The following is a 20523-nucleotide window of genomic DNA, read 5'->3' as shown; positions in this document are numbered from 1 at the left end:
CCAGGAAACAAGACTGATCCTAATCAAAGAAAGGCTTTATCCTCCCTATGGCTCAAGGAAGAGCTCACGACCAAATGAGAGACAGAGAGGAGAGACGGTGAATTGGACAATGGACATTACAAACATTTTTATAGTTTTGCAGAAACAAAGGTAATTAATAAAGTTAAAAATGAGAAGAGAAATGACATGGGGGAAATCTTTATAGCAAGTTTCTGTGCTCAGGGTCTCATCTGAGATACAAAAGGTGCCAGTTCAAATTTATAAGCATAAGAGCCTTTCCCCAAGAGATAACATGGGCATTGCTTAAAGTAAGACACCCAAGCTCTCAACAGATGTAGGAGGGAATGCTCCAAAGTGCTGATGATTAGAGAAATGTAAATTAAAGCATCTATGAGGTTCTCCCTCACACTCTTCAGGAGGCAACATTGACCAAAAGAGGGACAATGAGAATCGGTGGAGGGACTCTAGGGAAACTGGGACGTGTGTGCTATGGTAGGGAACTCATGAACCAATCTGGCCAGTCTGGAGAGCAATTTGGGACATGTCCCCAAAGTCAACAAGATGTGGATACAAGCATGGGATTATGAATGTCTTTTTTTTTTTAATGAATGTCTTTTCTTTAACGTTTTTAGCCTAAAGAATACATGATTGCAATAGGTAAAAGAATTATTTCTCATCACAGACATAATTTTATCTTTTTTTTTTTTTTTTTTTTTTGCGGGGCAATGGGGGTTAAGTGACTTGCCCAGGGTCACACAGCTAGTAAGTGTCAAGTGTCTGAGGCCGGATTTGAACTCAGGTACTCCTGAATCCAGGGCCGGTGCTTTATCCACTGCGCCACCTAGCCGCCCCCTCATAATTTTATCTTTAAAAGCCTCTTTAGGATCCTAATCTTTGTTCATTTTTAAATCCTGAACCTATGGTTAAGTATAATAAAAACTAGGTTTTTATCCCTGTGTTAAAATTGTATCTTGTTCAGAGACCTGCCTTGTGAGTCAGGACGATTGCAAAAGGAAACCTGGAAGTCACATACAAACTGTCCCCAAGATCAAAGGAGCATAATTTCAAAATTGTATCATATATTAACCAGAATCCACATCCTGGTACTATGTGCCTGTTAATATGAATGTATGGATCAGGGGCAGCTAGTTGGCGCAGTGAATAGAGCACCGGCCCTGGATTCAGGAGGACCTGAGTTCAAATCCGGCCTCAGACACTTAACACTTACTAGCTGTGTGACCCTGGGCAAGTCACTTAACCCCAATTGCCTCACCAAAAAAAAAAAAATGAATGTATGGATCACCTGGATTTGATGGAGCTGCCTTGTTATCCAAATGGACTTTATGAGATCCCGGAGGACTAAGGCCTTTATTGACTTTGGCTGAGTTAAGAACAAGTAATCAATCAAAGCCATCAAGCGAACAAAGTCTTCACTAATTGATCAATTAGTCCAACTTCCCGCCCCCACCAGCTCCGGCTCCTCTCTTGGATGCCCAGCAGGGCGGGTGGTCTCGGCGGACCCTCCCCGTGGGCACTGTACGGTCCCTGCCCAGCGTGGGTGGACAGTGCTGGTGGAGGCAAGGGAGAAGAGGGAACGGGGGCCCGGGAGAGGGAGGGGCCCAGCTGGGGGCGGGCCCCGGAAAGCGCTCCGAACATGTGCCCATGTTGCACCGGCCCGCAGACTACGTTTCCCAGAAGGCTGTGCGAACAAAGGCTCTTTCCGCCCCCCCCCCAGGGCGGGGTTCCGGCGCGGAATCACGTGGCGTCACTTCCCCTCTCCGTCCTCCACTGCCGCCTCCTGTGTCCCGGACCCAGGTGAGTTCGGGCTGGAGGTCAGGAGCGGTCGCGGGGAGCCCCGAAGCCTGCTTTCGGGTCCTCGAGAAAGGGCGAAGAGCGAGGAGAAGGCGCGGTGTGGGCGGTGGCCGGAACGTGAGAGCGGGGGCGCCCATTGGTTAGCGTGGGGTGGGATTCGGCCACTGAGCCAATCAGCGGGCAGCTTCTGCCCCGTCCCTCCTGATCTGGTGAAGGGCGGAATGAACCGGCCAGGTCGCCCCGCCCCCTGCGCGTGGCCTGCCCCATGCCCCGCCCCTTGGCCGGGTCCTCTCCCTCTCCTGTCACCTCCACCTTCCTGAGCTGAGCAAGGAGAGGGGGCGGGGCCATCAGGCTGGGATTCCATGGGAGCCCCTGGGTCAGAGGCAGGACTTGAACCCATGGCTTTCTCTCCCGGGGTGTTGAAGCCCCTGCTTTCCCTAGGCTGACTGGCCCCACCAGTACGTTTGTTGATTGACTGATTGAGCGTGGGCGGGTTTTCTCTGTCCTAGGCCTGCTGCAGAATGAAGGAGTGAGTGACCTCCCTGTGGTGACCCCAGCTGCCCACCGGGGGAGGGGGGGCCGAGGAGGAGGGCATGGCCCCCCCAGGGGCTCCCCAGGTGAGCGGCCCCCCTCCCCTGGGGACACCCTTGTCCAGTCTGGGCTCAGTAGTGAGCTCACCATGCCGAGAGGTATGCCACAGAAGTGGGCCAGGAGTTCCAGCGCTGGTCTTCCAGGGAGGGTGGGCACCCCTGACACTTCCCTCCTTGCTTCCGTCCCCTCCTACCTTGGGGGTCCGGGCCACCAGGGGGTCAGTGAGTGACCGCTTGGCCTCTGTGTTTACGAGGATCTGTAGGGGTGTCTCCCAGTCTGGGGCTGACCCCTGGGCTCCCCTACCCGGGGAGGGGGTGCCCCACAGTGCCCTTGGGGGGGCTCCCCCGCTGGGCAGCTCTGAGGCCTGGCCACCCTTAGCCTTGGCACGGGCTTTAGAGGTTGTCAGTATCCAGTTCTTTTTAAATCAGAGTTGGGGGGGTATCTCATCCTCACGTTGCCCGAACTCTCCCTCGCACCGGCTCCTTCCAGAGCCGTCCCAGAGCAGAGAATATAGAGAGAGAAAGGAGGAAGGAATTGGAGCAAGTCAGGAAGATGAACAATAGGTAGGGAAGGCAGGAACATCTGCTTCTGAGGGTCAGCTGGAGAGGCCCTTTACCCCGAGGGCTCCAGGGTGACCCCGACCCTGAGCCCCCCAGGAGAAGCTTTGTTGTGAGGGTTTCACTTTGCATTTTTCAGTAGGGGGTGGTGGGAGCCAGAGACAATTCATGCTCATTTAAAGCATTTTTTTTGGTAGGTATTCAATATATATTTATTGAAAGATCATAAAAAGTCCCAGTTGTTTGTTTTGTTTTAATAAAAGTATTTTATTATTTTCCAGTTACATGTAGAGATAATTTTCAACATTTGTTTTTATAAGATTTCCAATTTCAAATTTTTCTCCCTCCCCCCTTCCCCTAGACAGCAGGTAATATGATATAGGTAATTATATATATATATATATATATATATATATATATATTCATAATAACATTAAACATATTTCTGCATTAGTCATGTTATAAGAGAAGAATCAGAGCAAAAAGGAAAAACATCAAAAAAGAAAACCAACAGCACCAAAACCAAAAGAAATAGTATGGTTCAATCAGCATCCATATTCCACAGTTTTTTTTCTGGATTTGGAGAGCCTTTTCCATCATGAGTCCTTTGGGACTTTCTTGTACCGTTGTATTGGTGAGAAGAATCTAGTCTATCACAGTTGATCAACACACAATGTTGATGATGCTGTGTACAATGTTCTGGTTCTGCTCTTCTCACTCGTCATTAGTTCATGCAAATCAGGTTTCTCTGAACTCCTCCTGCTCATCATTTCTTACAGCACAAGAGAATTCCATTGCATTCATGTACCACAACCTGTTTAGCCATTCCCCAATTGATGGGCAACCCCTCAGTTTCCAATTCCTTGCTACCACAAAAAGAGCAGCTATAAATATTTTTGTACATGTGGGTCCTTTTCCCTTTTTTATGATCTCTTTGGGAAAAAGACCTAATAGTGGTATTCCTGAGTCAAAGGGTATACCCTTTGGGCATAATTCCAAATTGCTCTCCAGAATGGTTGGACCAGTTCACAGCTCCACCAACAATGCATTAGTGTTTCAATTTTCCCACAGTTTCTCCAACATTTATTATTTTCCCTTTTTGTCATATTAGCCAATCTGATAGGTGTGAGGAGGTACCTCAGAATTGTTTTAATTTGCATTTCTCTAATCAATAGTGATTTAGAGCATTTTTTCACATGGCAATAGATTGCTTTGATTTCTTCATCAGAAAACTGCCTGTTCATATCCTTTGACCATTTCTCAATTGGGGAATGACTTGGATTCTTATAAATTTGATTTAGTCTCTGATATATTTTAGAAATGAGGCCTTTATCAGAAGTACTGGCCATAAAAATTGTTTCCCAGCTTTCTGCATCCCTTCTAATTTGGGGTGCATTGCTTCTGTTTGTACAAACCCTTTTTAATTTAATGTAATCAAAATCATCCATTATGCATTTCATAATATTCTCTATCTCTTGTTTGGTCATAAACTGCTCTCCTTTCCAAAGATCTGAAAGGTAGACTATTCCTTCCTCTCCTAATTTACCTATGGTATCACCTCTTATGTCTAAATCATGTACCCATTTTGACCTTATTTTAGTATAGGGTATAAGATGTTGGTCTATGCCTAGTTTCTGCAATACCATCTTCCAGTTTTCCCAGCAGGTTTTGTCAAATACTGAGTTCCTATCCCAGAAGCTGGAGTCTTTGGGTTTTTCAAACAGTACATTACTAATGTCATTACTACTGTGTCTCCTGTGCTTATTCCATCAATCCTCCCCTCTATTTCTTAGCCAGGACCAGATAGTTTTGATGACGGCCCCTTTATAGTAGATCATTCAAAGCATTTTTAAGAGAAAAAATGGCATTTTTTGGACAAAGGACATCAGTCTGGGGAGGAAAAGAAAAGAAGCATCAGCGGTGTCTGGTGAGGGCAGCCAAAGCCCAAGGGCCTAGGGCCTGAATGAGGGTCTCAGGCCAGGAACAACAGGCATGGGAGAGGAGAACAGACAAGATGGGAGTGACAATCGGGAGCCGCAGCAGGTTACTGAGTGAGGGAGTGACAAGTCGCACCTGCTCCTTAGGAAAAGCACTTTGGAGGCCGAGTAGAGGATCAGTGGGAGGGAGGAGAGACTTGAAGCAGACAGGACCCCCCACCCCCCAGAGGCTATTGTAGGAGTGCAGGCAGGAGGAAACAGGATCTGCCCCAGGCTGGGGCAGTGTTGGAGGAGGAGAGAAGGGGGCATTTTGGACTGACCCGGGGAGGGTAGAAACAACTTGGCCGCGGACTAGAGGGGGGTATGGGGGGGTGAGTATCAGCGGACAAGGATGACCCCGGTCAGGAGCCCGGGGACGGGGAGATGAGGGAGGGTGTCCTCAACAGTGATGGGGGAGTGTGGGGCAAACAATAATAATACCAATAATCACAATCATGATGGCTAAAATTTCTATGGCACTCACCACGTGGCAGGCACTGCGCTAAGGGCTTTCCGGTGATTATCTCCTGTGATCCTCACGACAACCCTGGGGGGAGGTGCTGTTATCCCCGTTTTCCAGATGAGGAAACTGAGGCAAACAGGCAAAGTAGCTTGCCCGAGATAACGCAGATCGCGTGTGAGGCTGGATTCGAACTCCTCTTCCGGGCCCCACGTGGTGCTGCACCCACTGCCCCACCAGCTGCCCCCCAGAAGTGAAAGGGAGCGAGCTCTGTTGTAGACGGCTTGCTGTCAGATGTCCGGGGGACGCCCAGTGCGGGCTGCCCGCTGGGTGGTGGGCGGCGTGGGGCGGGGAGGAAGGTCCTGGGCAGAACCTTGGGGCACCAGGAGGGCGACGATTGCCCAGGGCACATTGACCCAGGCCGTCCTCTGCAGGGCCCCGTGACGTTCCGGGACGTGGCTGTGCCCTTCACCCAGGAGGAGTGGGGGCGGCTCTCCGCCTCTCAGAAGGAGCTGTACCGGGAGGTGATGCTGGAGAACTACCGGAACCTGGTGTGCCTGGGTGAGGCCCCACCTGCCCCGGAGGGCGCAGGGCGGGCAGGGGTTTGGGGGCTCCTCCCTTCCTCCCCCGACTGATCCCCAGAGACAGGCTGGGGGCTCAGGGCGGCCCCTCCCCCGCACATGACGAGGAGCCTCCTGAGGCCCCCGCAGCCCCCCCCCCCCTTCCTGGCGTGCCCACTGTTCCTGCCCGCCCCCATCCTCACCTGTCCCATTTCCAATAAGCAGGACTCGAACTCTCCACACAAGCCGTGACTGAGCATCTGGAGAGAGGGGAAGCGCCCTGGATGCTGGACAGAGACATCCCGGGACCCCCAGGTGAGGAGGTGGGTGGGTCCCGGTGCCACTGGAGCCCCGTCTGCCTGGGCCTGGCCTGCCGGCTGCTGGGGGGGGGGTCTCTTCATGGATATGTTTGCACAGATTCACTGTCGGATTCCTGCAGAATCGGCCATGTCAGGTTCTTCTCACACCGCCCCCCCCCCCCCCAGTCTGCTCTTTCCTCTTCATTCTGGGCACAGTCACTTAACTGAACCTCTTGTCCAGACTCAGGCTGACCAGTACAGAGGAGCACCAGGCTCTGGCTCCCTCTTCCGGGTTCAGCCTCTTCTAATGTCTTAGCTAGACTGGTGGATACATCCCTCTGCTGCCTTGGTCCACTGAAACACCAAGATCCTCTTCAGACTTGCCGTGGGCTGATAGTGCCTCTCCGTCTCCCACATTTAGACCCACATTGGCATCGACATTTATCCCTATTACATTTCTCAGTGTCCCATTCACCCCAGTGCTCCAGCAGGCTGAGACCTTTCTGGATCCTGGCTCCTTCTTCCCTCTGTGTCGCTGGCAGACTTGATGAAGCCTGCTGCCCAAGCCTCCTTCCAAGTCATTAATAAACTGAGGCCCAACCTCAGTTCCTGGGGCTGTCCCTTAGACCTCCAGACCCTGACTGGCTCCTCTTCTGGGGCCCTGGATCCAGGGCATTGCCCTGTGGTCTAGCAGAGACTTGGCCAAAACCTGGACCAAGATCCTGGTGAACTCTCTGAGCAGCATAGCCCTTGTTGGCCGGACAATTGGAGCCGCCTGTTCTGGGCTCTTCTGGATGAAGCCAGGCCAGCACTCAGCAATGGCTGTATCCTTTTCTGGACGCCCAGCCCATGTCTTTATTTGTTTTGTTTTTTGTTTTGTTTTTTGTTTTTTTAGTGAGTCAATTGGGGTTAAGTGACTTGCCCAGGGTCACACAGCCAGTAAGTGTTAAGTGTCTGAGGCTGGATTTGAACTCAGGTACTCCTGACTCCAGGGCCGGTGCTCTATCCACTGCGCCACCGAGCTGCCCCCCATGTCTTTAAAGATACGTTCTAGGGACAACTAGGCGGTGCAGTGGATAGAACACCGGCCCTGGAGTCAGGAGGATCTGAGTTCAAATCCGGCCTTAGACACTTAACACTTACTGGCTGTGTGACCCTGGGCAAGTCACTTAACCCCAATTGCCTCACCAAAAAACCAAAACAAAACAAAGATACGTTCTAGAGCCTCATAGGAACTAGCACTTTTTTTTTTTTTGCAGGGCAATGGGGGTTAAATGACTTGCCCAGGGTCACACAGCCAGTAAGTGTCAAGTGTCTGAGGCTGGATTTGAACTCAGGTACTCCTGAATCCAGGGCTGGTGCTTTATCCACTATACCACCTAGCTGCAGGAACTAGCACTTTTTAAGAAGCATGTTCCTCTCATATTCTTTTTTTTTTTTTTTTTGCAGGGCAGTGAGGGTTAAGTGACTTGCCCAGGGTCATACAGCTAGTAAGTGTCAAGTGTCTGAGGCCGGATTTGAACTCAGGTCCTCCTGAATCCAGGGCCAGCGCTCTATCCACTGTGCCACCTAGCTGCCCCATATTCCTTTTTTTTTTTTTTTTTTGCCCCATATTCTTTTAACTTAAAGCCTGTTCATCAGAGAATGAAGTGCTCTTAATTCAAAAGTTTCCAGGATATTTGGCAAATGCCTTTTCAACTTGTGAGTCCTTATTGTAATTCTGTCAATCATGGCCTGATCCCTTTCGTGTTACATGAATAAAGACATGCTCAGGCCGTGATAAGTATATCAATTGAAATAATATATTTAAGGTGCTTTGCAAGTCTTAAAGTACTACATACATGTTAGTTGTTATTAATTATTATTTTTATTGTTAGCTGCTCATGTTAACTGCTGAGGTTTGAGAACCAACCTGAAATGGAATTCCATTGAACGGAAAGATTCTTTGAGAATATCAGATGAAATGGGAAAAATAAATATCCTTTAGATGTTGAACAGAAAACGTTCTAGAATTTCACAAGGAGTCCGAGCCAGTCCCATTGGCCTGTGCTTTTCGCATTCTGTTCTTTCCTTCTTCACTGAACCCTGGGGCCAGGGTGGGCCCCTCTGGAGGCCTTCTCCCTGGGAGCCCCTTCAGGCATCCCTGGGCCAGGGGGCTCCAGCTCATCCAGGGCCCTTCTCCATCTCCTTACTTGTCTGAGCATCTCTTCCCTTCCAGCCCTTTCTGTGGCACCATCTCCTGGGCAAGGAGAACAAACAGCAGCACCTGGAGCAGCTCTGCCTTCCTGCTGCGGTCAGTTTTCACTGTCCCGTCCACCCTGAACATGGCTCCCATCTCCTCTTGGGTCCTCTTGTCTCTCAGAGGAGAGCCTTTCATCGTCCTTGGCTTCCCTTGACACCTTGGACTCCTCTCAGGCTTTGGCCTTGTCCCAGGACTGTGTCATCCGCTCCATCTTCATCTTCTCCCACCTGTTTTTGCTTGGGAAATAATAATAACTGCTAACATTTCTAGAGCACTTGTAGGTTTGCTAGGAGCTCGACCAATAGGATCTCCCTTAGTTACTCTACAGTGGCTCCCCATCACCTGCAGGACCAAAGAGAACATCTTCATACCCAGCTGTCCCCGCTGTCCTTGTTGAGGGAGTCATCATCCTTGCAGTTTCCAGGTTCTTAGCTCATTCTCACTCATCTCCTATGGACTGAACATTGGCCTGAATCCTTTGGGGAAATGTGGGGGGCCCTCGGCAAAGGGACCCAAAGGAAATGTATTTCTGAACCTTCGGTAGATTGTCTGGACATCCAGTGGGGTGGCCCCTTGGTGCTGAAGGGAATCCCTAGGAAGTGTCCCCCCAACAACTTCTGACTTTCCCTTGGGCTCAGGCCCTTAGTTCATGAGGATGGAGAGGAAAGCCCGCCATGACCTAGGAGTTTTCTCTCCAAGGGTGGGTGGCTCTGCTTTCTGTTCCTCTTTCCTCTCATTGTCACCTTTGGGTTGGGACAGGCACCAAGACAGCCTGTAATCCATGAGGATTTTATAACACGAGGTCTGTGTTTTAGACGAATACTCTGCGTTGGGAGGAATAGAAAGACAGGAATTGTGCTACAAAGGTTTTCCCCCAGGGATTCTTTAGTATGAGTCAAGTCCAGAAGCATTTATTAAGTGACTGCTGTGTGCGAGGCACTGCGCTAAGTACTAGGGAAAGACAAGGCCTTGGAAAAGGACGGTGCTTGTCAGAGTTTGGGACAGAAACCCTCACTTGTCCAAGAACCTGCAGGTGTTGAACTGGGAACGGGGAGGAGATCATAAGGGTGGGAGTTTCTAATTTGGCTTTAGATCCAGAAGGCCCAGACAAGTGACTCCGTCAGGCGATCCAGAGTCATTTCCAGAGTCAACTGGAGATGATGAAATCCTTAATTTGAGAGGAATAAAGCACTTTGGTTATTGGGAGGAAGACCGATGAGCCTCACGGGGAACAGCTTGTGATTGGTTGAAAGAACCAGGTACAGGCCAGACTGGTAGGGGTGGGGGAGGGGGTCCAGCCAAGCCCCTACTTAGGGAAGAGTTTCTGTCCTTCTCCCTCTCCACCTCTCCCCCCAGCAACCATGTGAATTAGGGGATCTTAAGGTCCCATTAGACAACCAGATGCCTCCCAGGGTCAGGAGCAGTCTGCCAGAGGGGTAGTGCATGCTGATGAGAGAGTAAGTATCCGCAGATGGTTGTGGAAAGACAGTCACCAGAGGATGGTGGCAGTTTTGAGGATCTGACCCCTTGGATGGATCCTCCAAAGTCTCTGACTCTCCAAGCCCAGCAGAGAGCTGTACTTTTTTTTTTTTAGTGAGGCAATTGGGGCTAAGTGACTTTCCCAGGGTCACACAGCTAGTAAGCGTTTAGTGTCTAAGGCCAGATTTGAACTCAGGTAGTCCTGACTCCAGGGCCGGTGCTCTATCCACTGTGCCACCTAGCTGCCCCTAGAGAGCTGTACTTAAGGGGAACCAATGAGTATTTGAAAACAAGGATTGAGGTAGCCAGGAGTTGGGAGGTAGCCCCTTGTGACAAGGCAGCTGGGGGCACCATCAGGCATAGGGTACCAGCCCCGGAGTCAGCCCCGAGTTCAAATCTGACCTCACATACCAACTAGCTGTGTGACCCTGGGTAAGTCACCTCTGTTTACCTCAGTTTTCTCATCTGTAAAATGAGGATTAATAGCGCCCATCTCCCAAAGTTATCATGAGGCCCAATTGAGATCACGTTGGTAAAGCTCTATAGAAATTCAAGTGATGATGCTGAAGTTGTGTTCCCCACACATGCATCTTACTCTAAGTCTGAGCCTGCCCTCCCCAGGGTTCTCATGTATAAAAGGAAAGGGGCCTCCAGCTTCTGGGGGATGTCTGCTACTAGCTGATCTACTGTACCTGGTGAATAAGTGATTTGCTAAAAAGCGATTGAAGCTCCTAGGTGGGTATCAGTGGGATATAGATGCTAGTGTCTCAGGGTAACCCCCAGAACCTTGAGGGGCATGGTAGCCAACTTCCTTCTGGAGACAGTCTACCCAGGTGAGGGCGGGTTGGAATGGTTCAGAGGGTGTCATACTGTGATCATGAAGGCAAGAAGTGAGAATAAATGGTCAAAGAATTGTGATGGACATTTATGGGGAAGTAACTGGGGGGAAAAGTTCTTATATTTATAGAGTGAAATTCATTCACTTACAGTTACTAAGCAAACTAGCTGTTTGTATCAACATTCAACATTAAGTTTCTCATGGGTATTTAATTTTTGTTTTGGGTTTTGGGGGTTTTTTGTGAGGCAATTGGGGTTAAGTGACTTGCCCAGGGTCACACAGCTAGTTAAGTGTCAAGTGTCTGAGGCTGGATTTGAACTCAGGTCCTCCTGAATCCAGGGCCAGTACTCTATCTCCACCTAGCTGTTCCATGGGTATTTATTTATTTATTTATTTTTTTAGTGAGGCAATTGGGGTTAAGTGACTTGCCCAGGGTCACACAGCTAGTTAAGTATTAAGTGTCTGAGGCCGGATTTGAACTCAGGTACTCCTGACTCCAGGGCCGGTGCTCCATGGGTATTTAATTTTAAAGAAAGCAGATTTGGGGGCAGCTAGGTGGTGCAGTGGATAGAGCACTGGCTCTGGATTCAGGAAGACCTGAGTTCAAATCCAGCCTTAGACACTTGACACTTAACTAGCTGTGTGACCCTGGACAAGTCACTTAACCCCAATTGCCTCACCAAAAAAAAAAAGAAAGAAAGAAAGAAAGAAAGCAGATTGGTCTTAGAGCCAAAAGATTTGTATGATTATGGCAAAGGGCATAAAGAGGAAATATTTACATTTTTTTCCCCTTTCTTTCAGTTTGGGAGATGAGGCCTGAAACCACAGTGTCAACTCCAGAGCCGAGCCTTTCTGTGGCAACAGCCAATCGCAGATTACCAAAGGATAGTCCTCATATCTCCAATTCAAGGAGATTCTGGGAATGGCATGATAGGGTAGAAAGAGAGCCAAGCAATAAGCAGAGTAATCTCCATAGATGTAATAGACATAGGAAGAGCTTCAGGCTGAATGCAACCAGGCAAAAATGTAATCGCATCTACTCAAAGAAGGTAATTTATAAGTATCTTGCACAGGGAAAATGCTCTGAGTATAAGTCAGATTTCCTTCAGGGTCAGAGGCTTAATGCTGCAGAAAAATCTTTTGAATGTAATGAATGTGGAAAAGTCTTCCGGGGGAGCACAGGGCTTACTGGACACCAGAGAATTCACAGAGGAGAGAAACCTTATGAATGCATTGAATGTGGGAAGGCCTTCCGATGGAGCACACAACTTACTATACACCAGAGAATTCACACTGGAGAAAAACCATATGAATGTAATGTATGTGGGAAATCCTTCTGTCGAAGTTCACAGCTTGCTGAACATCATCGAATTCATACTGGAGAAAAACCTTATGGATGTAATGAATGCGGAAAGGCCTTCCGCCGGAGCACACAGCTTACTGTACATAAGAGAATTCATACCGGTAAGAAGCCTTATGAATGTAATGGGTGTGGGAAGTCCTTCCACCAGAGAAAGGGACTTACTCAGCATGAGATAATTCATACTCGAGATAAAGCTCATAAATGTAATGAATGTGGGAAGGGTTTTCGAAGGAGCTCACAGCTTTCTGAACATCAGAAAGTCCATACTGGAGAGAAACCTTTTGGATGTGATGAATGTGGGAAAGCCTTTAGCCGGAGTACACAACTTGCTATTCATCAGAGAATTCACACTGGAGAGAAACCTTATGAATGTAGCGAATGTGGGAAGACCTTCTGCTGGAGCACACAGCTGACTGTACATCAGAGAACTCATACTAGAGAGAAACTTTTTGAATGTAATGAATGTGGGAAGACTTTCCACCAGAGTGCATTGCTTTCTCGACATCAGATAATTCATACTAGAGAGAAATCTTATGAATGTTCTGTATGTGGGAAGTGCTTCCGCCGAAACATAGAACTTACCCGACATCAGTCAGTTCATACTGGAGAAAAACCTTATGAATGTAATGAATGTGGAAAGACTTTCCGTCTGAACACAGGACTACATCTACATCAGAGAATTCATACTGGAGAAAAACCTTATGAATGTAATGAATGTGGGAAAGCCTTCCGTCGGAACACAGAATTTACTCGTCATCAAAGAGTTCATACTGGAGAGAAACGTTATGAATGCAATGAATGTGGAAAGGCCTTCAGCAGAAACACAGGACTCACTGAACATCTGACAATTCACACAGGAGAGAAACCTCATGAATGTAAGGAATGTGGGAGGGCCTTCCGTCTGAGCAAGCACCTTACTCAACATTACCGAATTCACAATGGAGAGAAGCCTTATGAGGGAAAAATCTAATAAATATAATAATCAGAAGGCATTTAGCTAGAGTGTGTTTTCCTAGAAATTAGAGAATTCATATCACCTGTGAATTTCTTGGCTGAACATATATGCAGTGGAGAACTGTTGTGCAGTAAGAAATGATATGTGCAAGGAATTCAAAGAAACTTGAGAAGACTAATATGAACTGACTCTGAAGTAGGCAGAACCAGAAGATTTGTATACACTGTGAATACCATGATACAAATGTCAACACTATGCAGAAGTTGAAATTTGCGTCATTATAGTGGTTAAGCTTGGTCCCAGAGAACAGATAATGAAACATATCTTCCTCCTCTTGGCAGAAAGGTGAAGGGTTACAGTGGCAGAATGTTGCATATGTTGTTCGAGTCGATCACTGTGTCTGCTGCTTTTTACAAGAGAGTTCAGCTCTGGGATAGGGGAATGTATCTGGATGTGACTGATGTAAAAACAAAAATCACCATCGTTTTTAAAAGAAATCAGAAAATTTAAACGTAAGGGAAATCTCAAAATAGATGGAGCAAATCCCTGTTAAACTTCACACAGGGAGAACTCCAACTTTCCTTTAAGTCCCATTTCCTTCTTCCAGCTCTTCCCCCTTCTAGCTGATGATTTAGACTGATGGGCATTTTCTCCTTTGACTCCATTCATCAAAACCTAGAATCCTCAACTTGTATCTCTTTGGCCCTTTTCCTGTGTCTCTAATTTCACCCCCTTCTGTTCATCATAAGGGCTCTCTCTAGCAAGCATCCTGTGCCTCTCCAGAATCTTAAATCTGTCCTTGGCTGAATCTTTCCCAGCTGTCTGCTCAGATGTCCTCAATTCAAATTCACATATATATGTGCACACCAAACAACCACCCCACAGACCTATCCATAAACTCACTACCTCATCCAATTCTCTTTCCCTTCACTGTCAAACTTTCAAAAGAGCTGCCTATATCCAATGACAAGATGAGCTTGCATTTACGTCCCTTTTAAAAGTTTACAAAGAAGAAAAAGGTTTACAAAGGACTTTACTTGTCTGATTTCATCCTCACAAAGACTTTGTGGCATAACTTCTACAAGTATTATTATCCCCAATTTATAGATGAGGAAACAGGCTAAGAGAAGTTGAGAGTTGCCCATGGTTATGTGAGTGCCCTGCCTCCAATGTATCACCACTGACCATATCTTCTACAACTTGTGATCCATGTCACAACTCCTTTACTGAAATTGTTCTCTCAAAAGTAGCAATGGTCTTCTAAAAGCCAAGTCCCATGGCCTCCTCAGAAAGTCTTCATCCTCTTTGGAGAATATGACACTGTTAACCACACCTTCCTTTCCCATTGCCTTTGCTACATCTTGTGCTTTCCTCTCAATGGCCCCAGAGGTAGAACAAAGATTGTCACCCCCATTTTATAGATTAGGGACCTGGAACACTTGAATGGCATGCCCATGGTCTCATAGCTAGTGATTGTCAGCTGTAAAACTCAAACCCTGTTCTCCTGATTCCAAGTTCAACATAATTTCCACTCTGCTGTGTTGGTTCTCTTTCATCTTTGCTGCCCCTTGGCCTTTTCCCAAAGCCGTACCTTGTGCCTTTGATTTCATCTTCTCTCCATAATTTTAGGAATCTCATTTATCCCTAAGGGTGAAAGTATCACCTCTAATGAAGCAGATTAACTTTATTTCCAGACATCTTTGTACTAGAGAGCACCAGATGGATGCCACCAATTCAGTAGTACCGTCTATTTACTCAGTCTCTTAACTATTCATAATAACTGCTTTCAAGAGTTATAAGGGGAAAGGGGCTAAGACTTATTCTGCTTGGCTTCAAAGGCCTGAGATAGCACTGTACTGGGTTGCAGAAGCAGATCTAGGATTGGTGTCCAGAAAATACTTCCCAGTAATTAGAGCTATGCAAAAATGGAATAGGTTGTTTCCAGGGGTTCTGTCTATTGAAAGTGTTCATGCAGGGGCAGCTAGGTGGCAATGGATAGAGCACCGGCCCTGGAGTCAGGACTACCTGAGTTCAAATCCGGCCTCAGACACTTGACGCTTACAAGCTGTGTGACCCTGGGCAAGTCACTTAACCCCAATTGCCTCCCTAAAAAAAAAAAAGTGTTCATGCCAAGGCTGGTTGGCTAAATCAGGGGTGTTATAGAGGGGACTACTGTTCTGGTACAGGTTGGACAAAATGCTCCCAAGGTCCCTTCTAACTCACCATCAGTGAGAGGTGTGTTGTTTAAAATCTAAATTGTGTGGTCGCCTTAAATGAGAAGTTTGAGTACCAGTCTTTGGGCATTAAGCATTTATTAAAGCCTACCAGTTATCCACATGGAATTCAGAAAACTAAGAAAAGGCTTATTTAGCCTAGAGTTCCAGCCTGGTCAGATTCTTCCTCAAGTCCTCCACCAGGAGCCTGCTTCAATCATGAACTCAAACTGAGTGTGGAAGCTTTTTATAGGTCCAGAGCATGGGCGGGCCTTACACACTGCTTCAAGCTGATTGGTTAACGTCATTTAAATCCATTGGTTCACTGGACTAGAAGGTGGTCTCAAGTTAAGTTCAAAGTCTTTAGTTTCTGAGAACAATAACTTCTTTTTTTTTTTAAGGGATTTGAGGGATGGGTTACCACAAGTCTTATTTATTTATTTTGGTTTGGTTTTTTGTGGGGCAATGGGGGTTAAGTGACTTGCCCAAGGTCACACAGCTAGTAAGTGTCAAGTGTCTGAGGCCGGATTTGAACTCAGGAACTCCTGAATCCAGGGCCGGTGTTTTATCCACTGCGCCACCTAGCCACCCCCCCCCCAACAATACCTTCTTAAAGGCTAGTCAGGTGTGCTTACAATCTAGTTAACTTGAAGTAGGCTAATCAGCAGTCAATCACTCTCACTTAATTGAATCAGTTTAGATTAATCTCTAGGTGGGCCTTTGAGTATCTGCTAAATCCCATTATATTATCACAGAGGGGGAAACATTTTAATTTTGTTGTGTTAAACTCTCTTAGCAGCCTGGACCCCAGGGTCAGCTGAGCAGTGTGTTGGTTGTCTGGACCTCAGATCATTCCATTTGGCCTTTTTCATTTAGGCTTGTTCTCTTTGAGAAGAGAAAGAGAAAAGGACACTTCAAAGGTGCTTGGGCATGTGCTGGCAAGATTACTGTGGGATTGGGGCTTCAGGAGTAAAGCAGAGCCTGGAGAGAATAGGGAGAATGAGGAATCCTTAGGGAGACTGAAGCATGTCATTTTGAAGTCTGGGCTAGATGGGCTCTTCCTCACTGTTGGAGGACTTGGTCAGGGATCCCCTTCTTGCTCTAGCTTCCTGCCTTCTCCATTCTATGACTCTAGGGTCTGCCCTGCATGGCCCTCGGCATGGAGAAGTATTGGGGGACCGTGTCAGAGAAGTAGATCCTCAGCCACTACCCAAGTTATTGATGGGAGGAGGAGATTCCTCAGAACGTCTTCATTTCAGTTCTGTTGAAAATGTGCCATGGAGCCAATAGAGGGAACCAACACATTGATGTGAGTGTTAGTTCCCTCCTCTCAAGTCAAAAGGTGGCAACAGCTAAGTACCGATTGGCAATAACCCACCTGAGAAATTGAATCTCCTATAATTAGAAAATAGTTGTCCCTTTCCTCCAGCACTTGCCCCACTCTTATCTTCTCCCCTTTTTATCTATTGACTTCTTTCTCACTTGATAGAAATGTGATGAGATCTTGAAGGGCAGCTAGGTGGCGCAGTGAATAAAGCACTGGCCTTGGATTCAGGAGGACCTGAGTTCAAATCCAGCTTCAGACACTTGACACTTACTAGCTGTGTGACCCTGGGCAAGTCACTTAACCCTCATCACCTCACAAAAAAAAAATGTGATTAGATCTCACATAGCTTTTGCTTGTCTCCTGGAGGTCAGCTCCTCTTAGCCAGGCTTAAAGAAAACACCATTCACACTTGGTACTTCCATTTTGTCATCTGCCATTTACTTTAAGCTGCCTCATGACCCCATCACTTCACTGAACCTGTTGTGCCCAAGGTCACCAATGATTTAGTCATTGTTCTAGTAGAATGGCCTCTGCAGTCCTTGTCCCCTGGATACTTCCCTGGGTCTTCTCCTGCCTGTCTCTCTCAGTCTTTGTGGCATCCTGGACCCTCTTCTGTACACTCTCTCTCAGTTTGTGTCACTGGCCATGGATTGAGTTCTGCCTGTGCAGGTTACTCTCTTCCATGCCAAGCCCAGTTCTTTTCCCTTAGCTCCAGGCTTGCATCACCCCATACTGTATGGGCATCTCAAACTCAGCATCTCCCAAAACCAAACAAACCCTCATTCTCCTCCAAATTTCCCTATTACTGTCATGACCACCATCCTTCCAGTTAGCCAGGTTCACAACACCTGCCTCATCTTTCTCCCTTAATCCTCTGCCACTCGCACTTAGTGGCTGAGCAGGGCCTATTCTGCCTCCACGACCTCTCACATACCATCACTTCAGGTGCTCATCAGCTCTTCTTTGATTGCTGAAGTCTTCTCCTTGGGTCCCTGCTTCCAAGCACCTCTCCCATCCATGTAGCTGCCACAACAACTTGAAAACCACATCTAACTGCAACTCCCTTGTTCAGGAAGCCTGGAGTTTGAAGCCGTTCTCTCATTTTCCAGATTTATTTCATATACTGGTTGTTTCAGCCAAACTGGCCTCCACGCTGTTGCCTGAACTCCCACCTCCATGCCTTTGATGAGATGGCCCCCTCTACCTGCAATGCAGTCCCTGCTCACCTCTGCCTCTAAGAATCCCGGTGCCATCTCCTATGCAATGCTCCCTTGATGTCACCTGTCATTAGGACTCGCCTCAGACTATTCTGTACTTACTGACCTGTGCACCTGTTGTATCTATTGAGTGCAAGGTAAGCTGTTGGAGGGCAGGGACTCTTCCATTTGGTCTTTGTCTCCTCCATGCTCAGGAAAGTGCCTGGAACATAACAGTTGCTTAATATTTGTTGAATCCAAAACTGTCGATGTACTTTGGCCCAGTGATCTGCTTCTAAGACCTGGCAGCTCTGAAAATGCGATTGTTTGGGAATGAAAATTTTATTGTTTTGTGAATAAAAATATTCCTGGTTGTGAGAAAATAATCATTAATAATGAGTTTCGGGGGCAGCTAGGTAGTGCAGTGTATAAAGCACTGGCCCTGGATTCAGGAGGACCTGAGTTCAAATCCAGCCTCAGATACTTGACACTTACTAGCTGTGTGACCCTGGGCAAGTCACTTAACCTTCATTGCCCCCCACAAAAAATAAATAATGAGTTTCTTGGGGGTCCCCAGATCAGTTTAGGTTGCTTTCTTCCCTGCCCCCTTCCCACCTCCCCCACACTTCAGAAAGTTCAGTACTTACACCCAGGAGCTGAAAGAGGATTTAGGCTATACACCAGAGGTCAGTGCACTAGCTGCAATTACTTTCACCCAGAACTTTTTTGTTGTTTGTTTTGTTTTGGGGTTGTTTTGGGTTTTTTTGTGAGGCAATTGGGGTTAAGTGACTTGCCCAGGGTCACACAGCCAGTAAGTGTTAAGTGTCTGAGGCTGGATTTGAACTCAGGTACTCCTGACTCCAGGGCCGGTGCTCTATCCACTGAGCCGTCTAGCTGCCCCCACGTAGAACTTTTTGCAAATACTTAGTCATGAGCCTGCAAACACAAGGTGACCAAATGTCTGGAGGACCCCAGACTTTTGTCACTTCTCATGGTTTTTAGACTCATGATAAAATCAACCCCATTGTCTTCTTTCATTGCCTCTCCAAGGGAGATTTCTTAGTTGCCCTTCCCTTGAGCTGTAACAACTCCCTCCTATCTCTGGGTTTCATTTATAGAAGAGGACACCAGGATGGATACAGTTTCTTTCCTCTAGCACTACATCTGGTATTGGTCATTGGACAAGGGTTTTGCATTTAGGGAACCGAGAACTAGGCTAAAGCTTACTGACAATCTAAAATGTGTGTGCTTGTTGCATGCAGAGCCTCCAGGGTGCAATAATCACTCCTGAGAGGCTGGCCTAGCCACCCACACAAGCTAAGCTAAATAGATGAATGACTGTTGTCCAGGCTATGACATGGCTGGTGTATGGATATATATACGTGTATGCATGTGTGGCGTGTGTGTATGTATTATGTGTATATGTATTTTGGAAGGACAGCACAAATGGATGGTGAGCTGGGTTCAGAATTAATTGGGAGGAGAGCAGGCTGGAAGATCTATGGGAAAGTGTAGTGGGTTTTTTTTGGGGGGGAGGGTTGGGTTTTTTTTGTGTGTACAGTGTTTTTAAGGATCCTGAGCTTTTCCCAGGAACAAAACCTGATATCGTTAATAGCAACACTCTAGGGGAGCTACTATATGGCATCGATCCTTCAGAGGCTGATGAAGAGGGACACAATAAGCCTACCTCAAGCATATCAGATCATCCAAGAAATACAAGATTGAAAAGAACAACATGTGGGTGCCAGGAGGAGAGTGAGGCTTGGCCACCGGATGACCCATGTGCTTCTGTAGTGCTCTTCAGGTGATGGGGGACACGATGAGTCACACAATGAGGTGGCTTGGAGGGATTAAACCCCAGTCTTTGGGGAGAGTGGCTCACTCTAACATAGAACTGGTCCCACCAAGCTCATGCCCAAAGGTGGCATCTCTACCAGATGAGTTGTTTCAGCTACTACTGGGCTAGGGTTCTGGAGGTGGTCACTCCTTGCTCCTTGGGGCTCTCTGGAATGCTGTGACCCTCCTGACATTTTAAAAGTCACAAGATCAGAGGCTTTACCCCACTCCCCAACCAGCCTGAAGGAGTAACAGCCAGGGCTATTCTGACCCTGCCTAGTTCCCTCCTACCCCCATCTATCCCAAGGAAAGGGGACACCCCTGGCTCTTGCCTGACAATACCACCACATTACAATTCATTAGCCACCAGCTACTACCCTTATGGCTAACAAACTCCCACCACCTGTGGCTTGCTCTATGTATCTATTACCCAATCACTATCTAAGCATAAATCATCCCTAGCCCCCCCACCCTCCATGCCAGCACCCTCCTCCTATCAGCCCTTCCTTCACATGTCCCGCTGCGACCCTGCCCAACCCTTGCTCTGTCTCCGGAATTCCTATCCCACAGTGAGCAGGAGCTGCCTTCCCCAAGGATGTGTATTGCTAGCTCCTCTCTAGCACTGTCTGTGTCACCACTCACCTATAGACACATTGGTCTTGTTCCCCACTGTCACTTCTTCCACCATCACTCACCAATCTCTCCTTTGCTGTTCACTCTAATAACAAACTTCTACCCATTTGGGTTGGGAGTGAGAAGGGGGTATGAGAAAAGGTCACAGTCAGAGAAATGTCCGTTTTCAAATGAGAAAGGGGAATA

General features: G+C 47.4%; 1 protein-coding gene across 3 annotated transcripts; it reads left to right on the top strand.

Moving 5' to 3' along the window:
- Positions 1-1754: 1754 nt before the first annotated feature.
- Positions 1755-15622, top strand: LOC122746402 (zinc finger protein 883-like). Of its 3 annotated transcripts, none has more exons than XM_043991977.1 (5): positions 1755-1815; positions 2322-2429; positions 5831-5957; positions 6182-6271; positions 11616-15622. In XM_043991977.1, the coding sequence occupies exons 2-5, from the start codon at positions 2406-2408 to the stop codon at positions 13145-13147; spliced, it is 1773 nt and encodes a 590-aa protein (XP_043847912.1). In that variant the 5' UTR covers positions 1755-1815; positions 2322-2405; the 3' UTR covers positions 13148-15622. The 3 variants fall into 3 exon arrangements, with proteins under 3 accessions (XP_043847912.1, XP_043847910.1, XP_043847911.1); XM_043991975.1 differs by having other exon boundaries at positions 2322-2501; XM_043991976.1 differs by having other exon boundaries at positions 1777-1929; positions 2322-2501.
- The last annotated feature ends 4901 nt before the right edge of the window (positions 15623-20523 follow it).

Source organism: Dromiciops gliroides, chromosome 3 (assembly GCF_019393635.1).
Source record: "Dromiciops gliroides isolate mDroGli1 chromosome 3, mDroGli1.pri, whole genome shotgun sequence".
Lineage (NCBI taxonomy): Eukaryota > Metazoa > Chordata > Mammalia > Microbiotheria > Microbiotheriidae > Dromiciops > Dromiciops gliroides.
The sequence above is the reverse complement of the archived record's forward strand: the minus strand, read 5'-3'. Positions and strand labels throughout refer to the sequence as shown.

Bases quoted from the DNA above. Each gene is read 5' to 3' on its own strand.
- LOC122746402 (XM_043991975.1), top strand. From the start codon at position 2,406: ATGGCCCCCCCAGGGGCTCCCCAGGTGAGCGGCCCCCCTCCCCTGGGG. The intron at 2,502-5,830 runs GTATGCCACAGA...CGTCCTCTGCAG, and splicing joins TGAGCTCACCATGCCGAGAG to GGCCCCGTGACGTTCCGGGA. The intron at 5,958-6,181 runs GTGAGGCCCCAC...TCCAATAAGCAG, and splicing joins CCGGAACCTGGTGTGCCTGG to GACTCGAACTCTCCACACAA.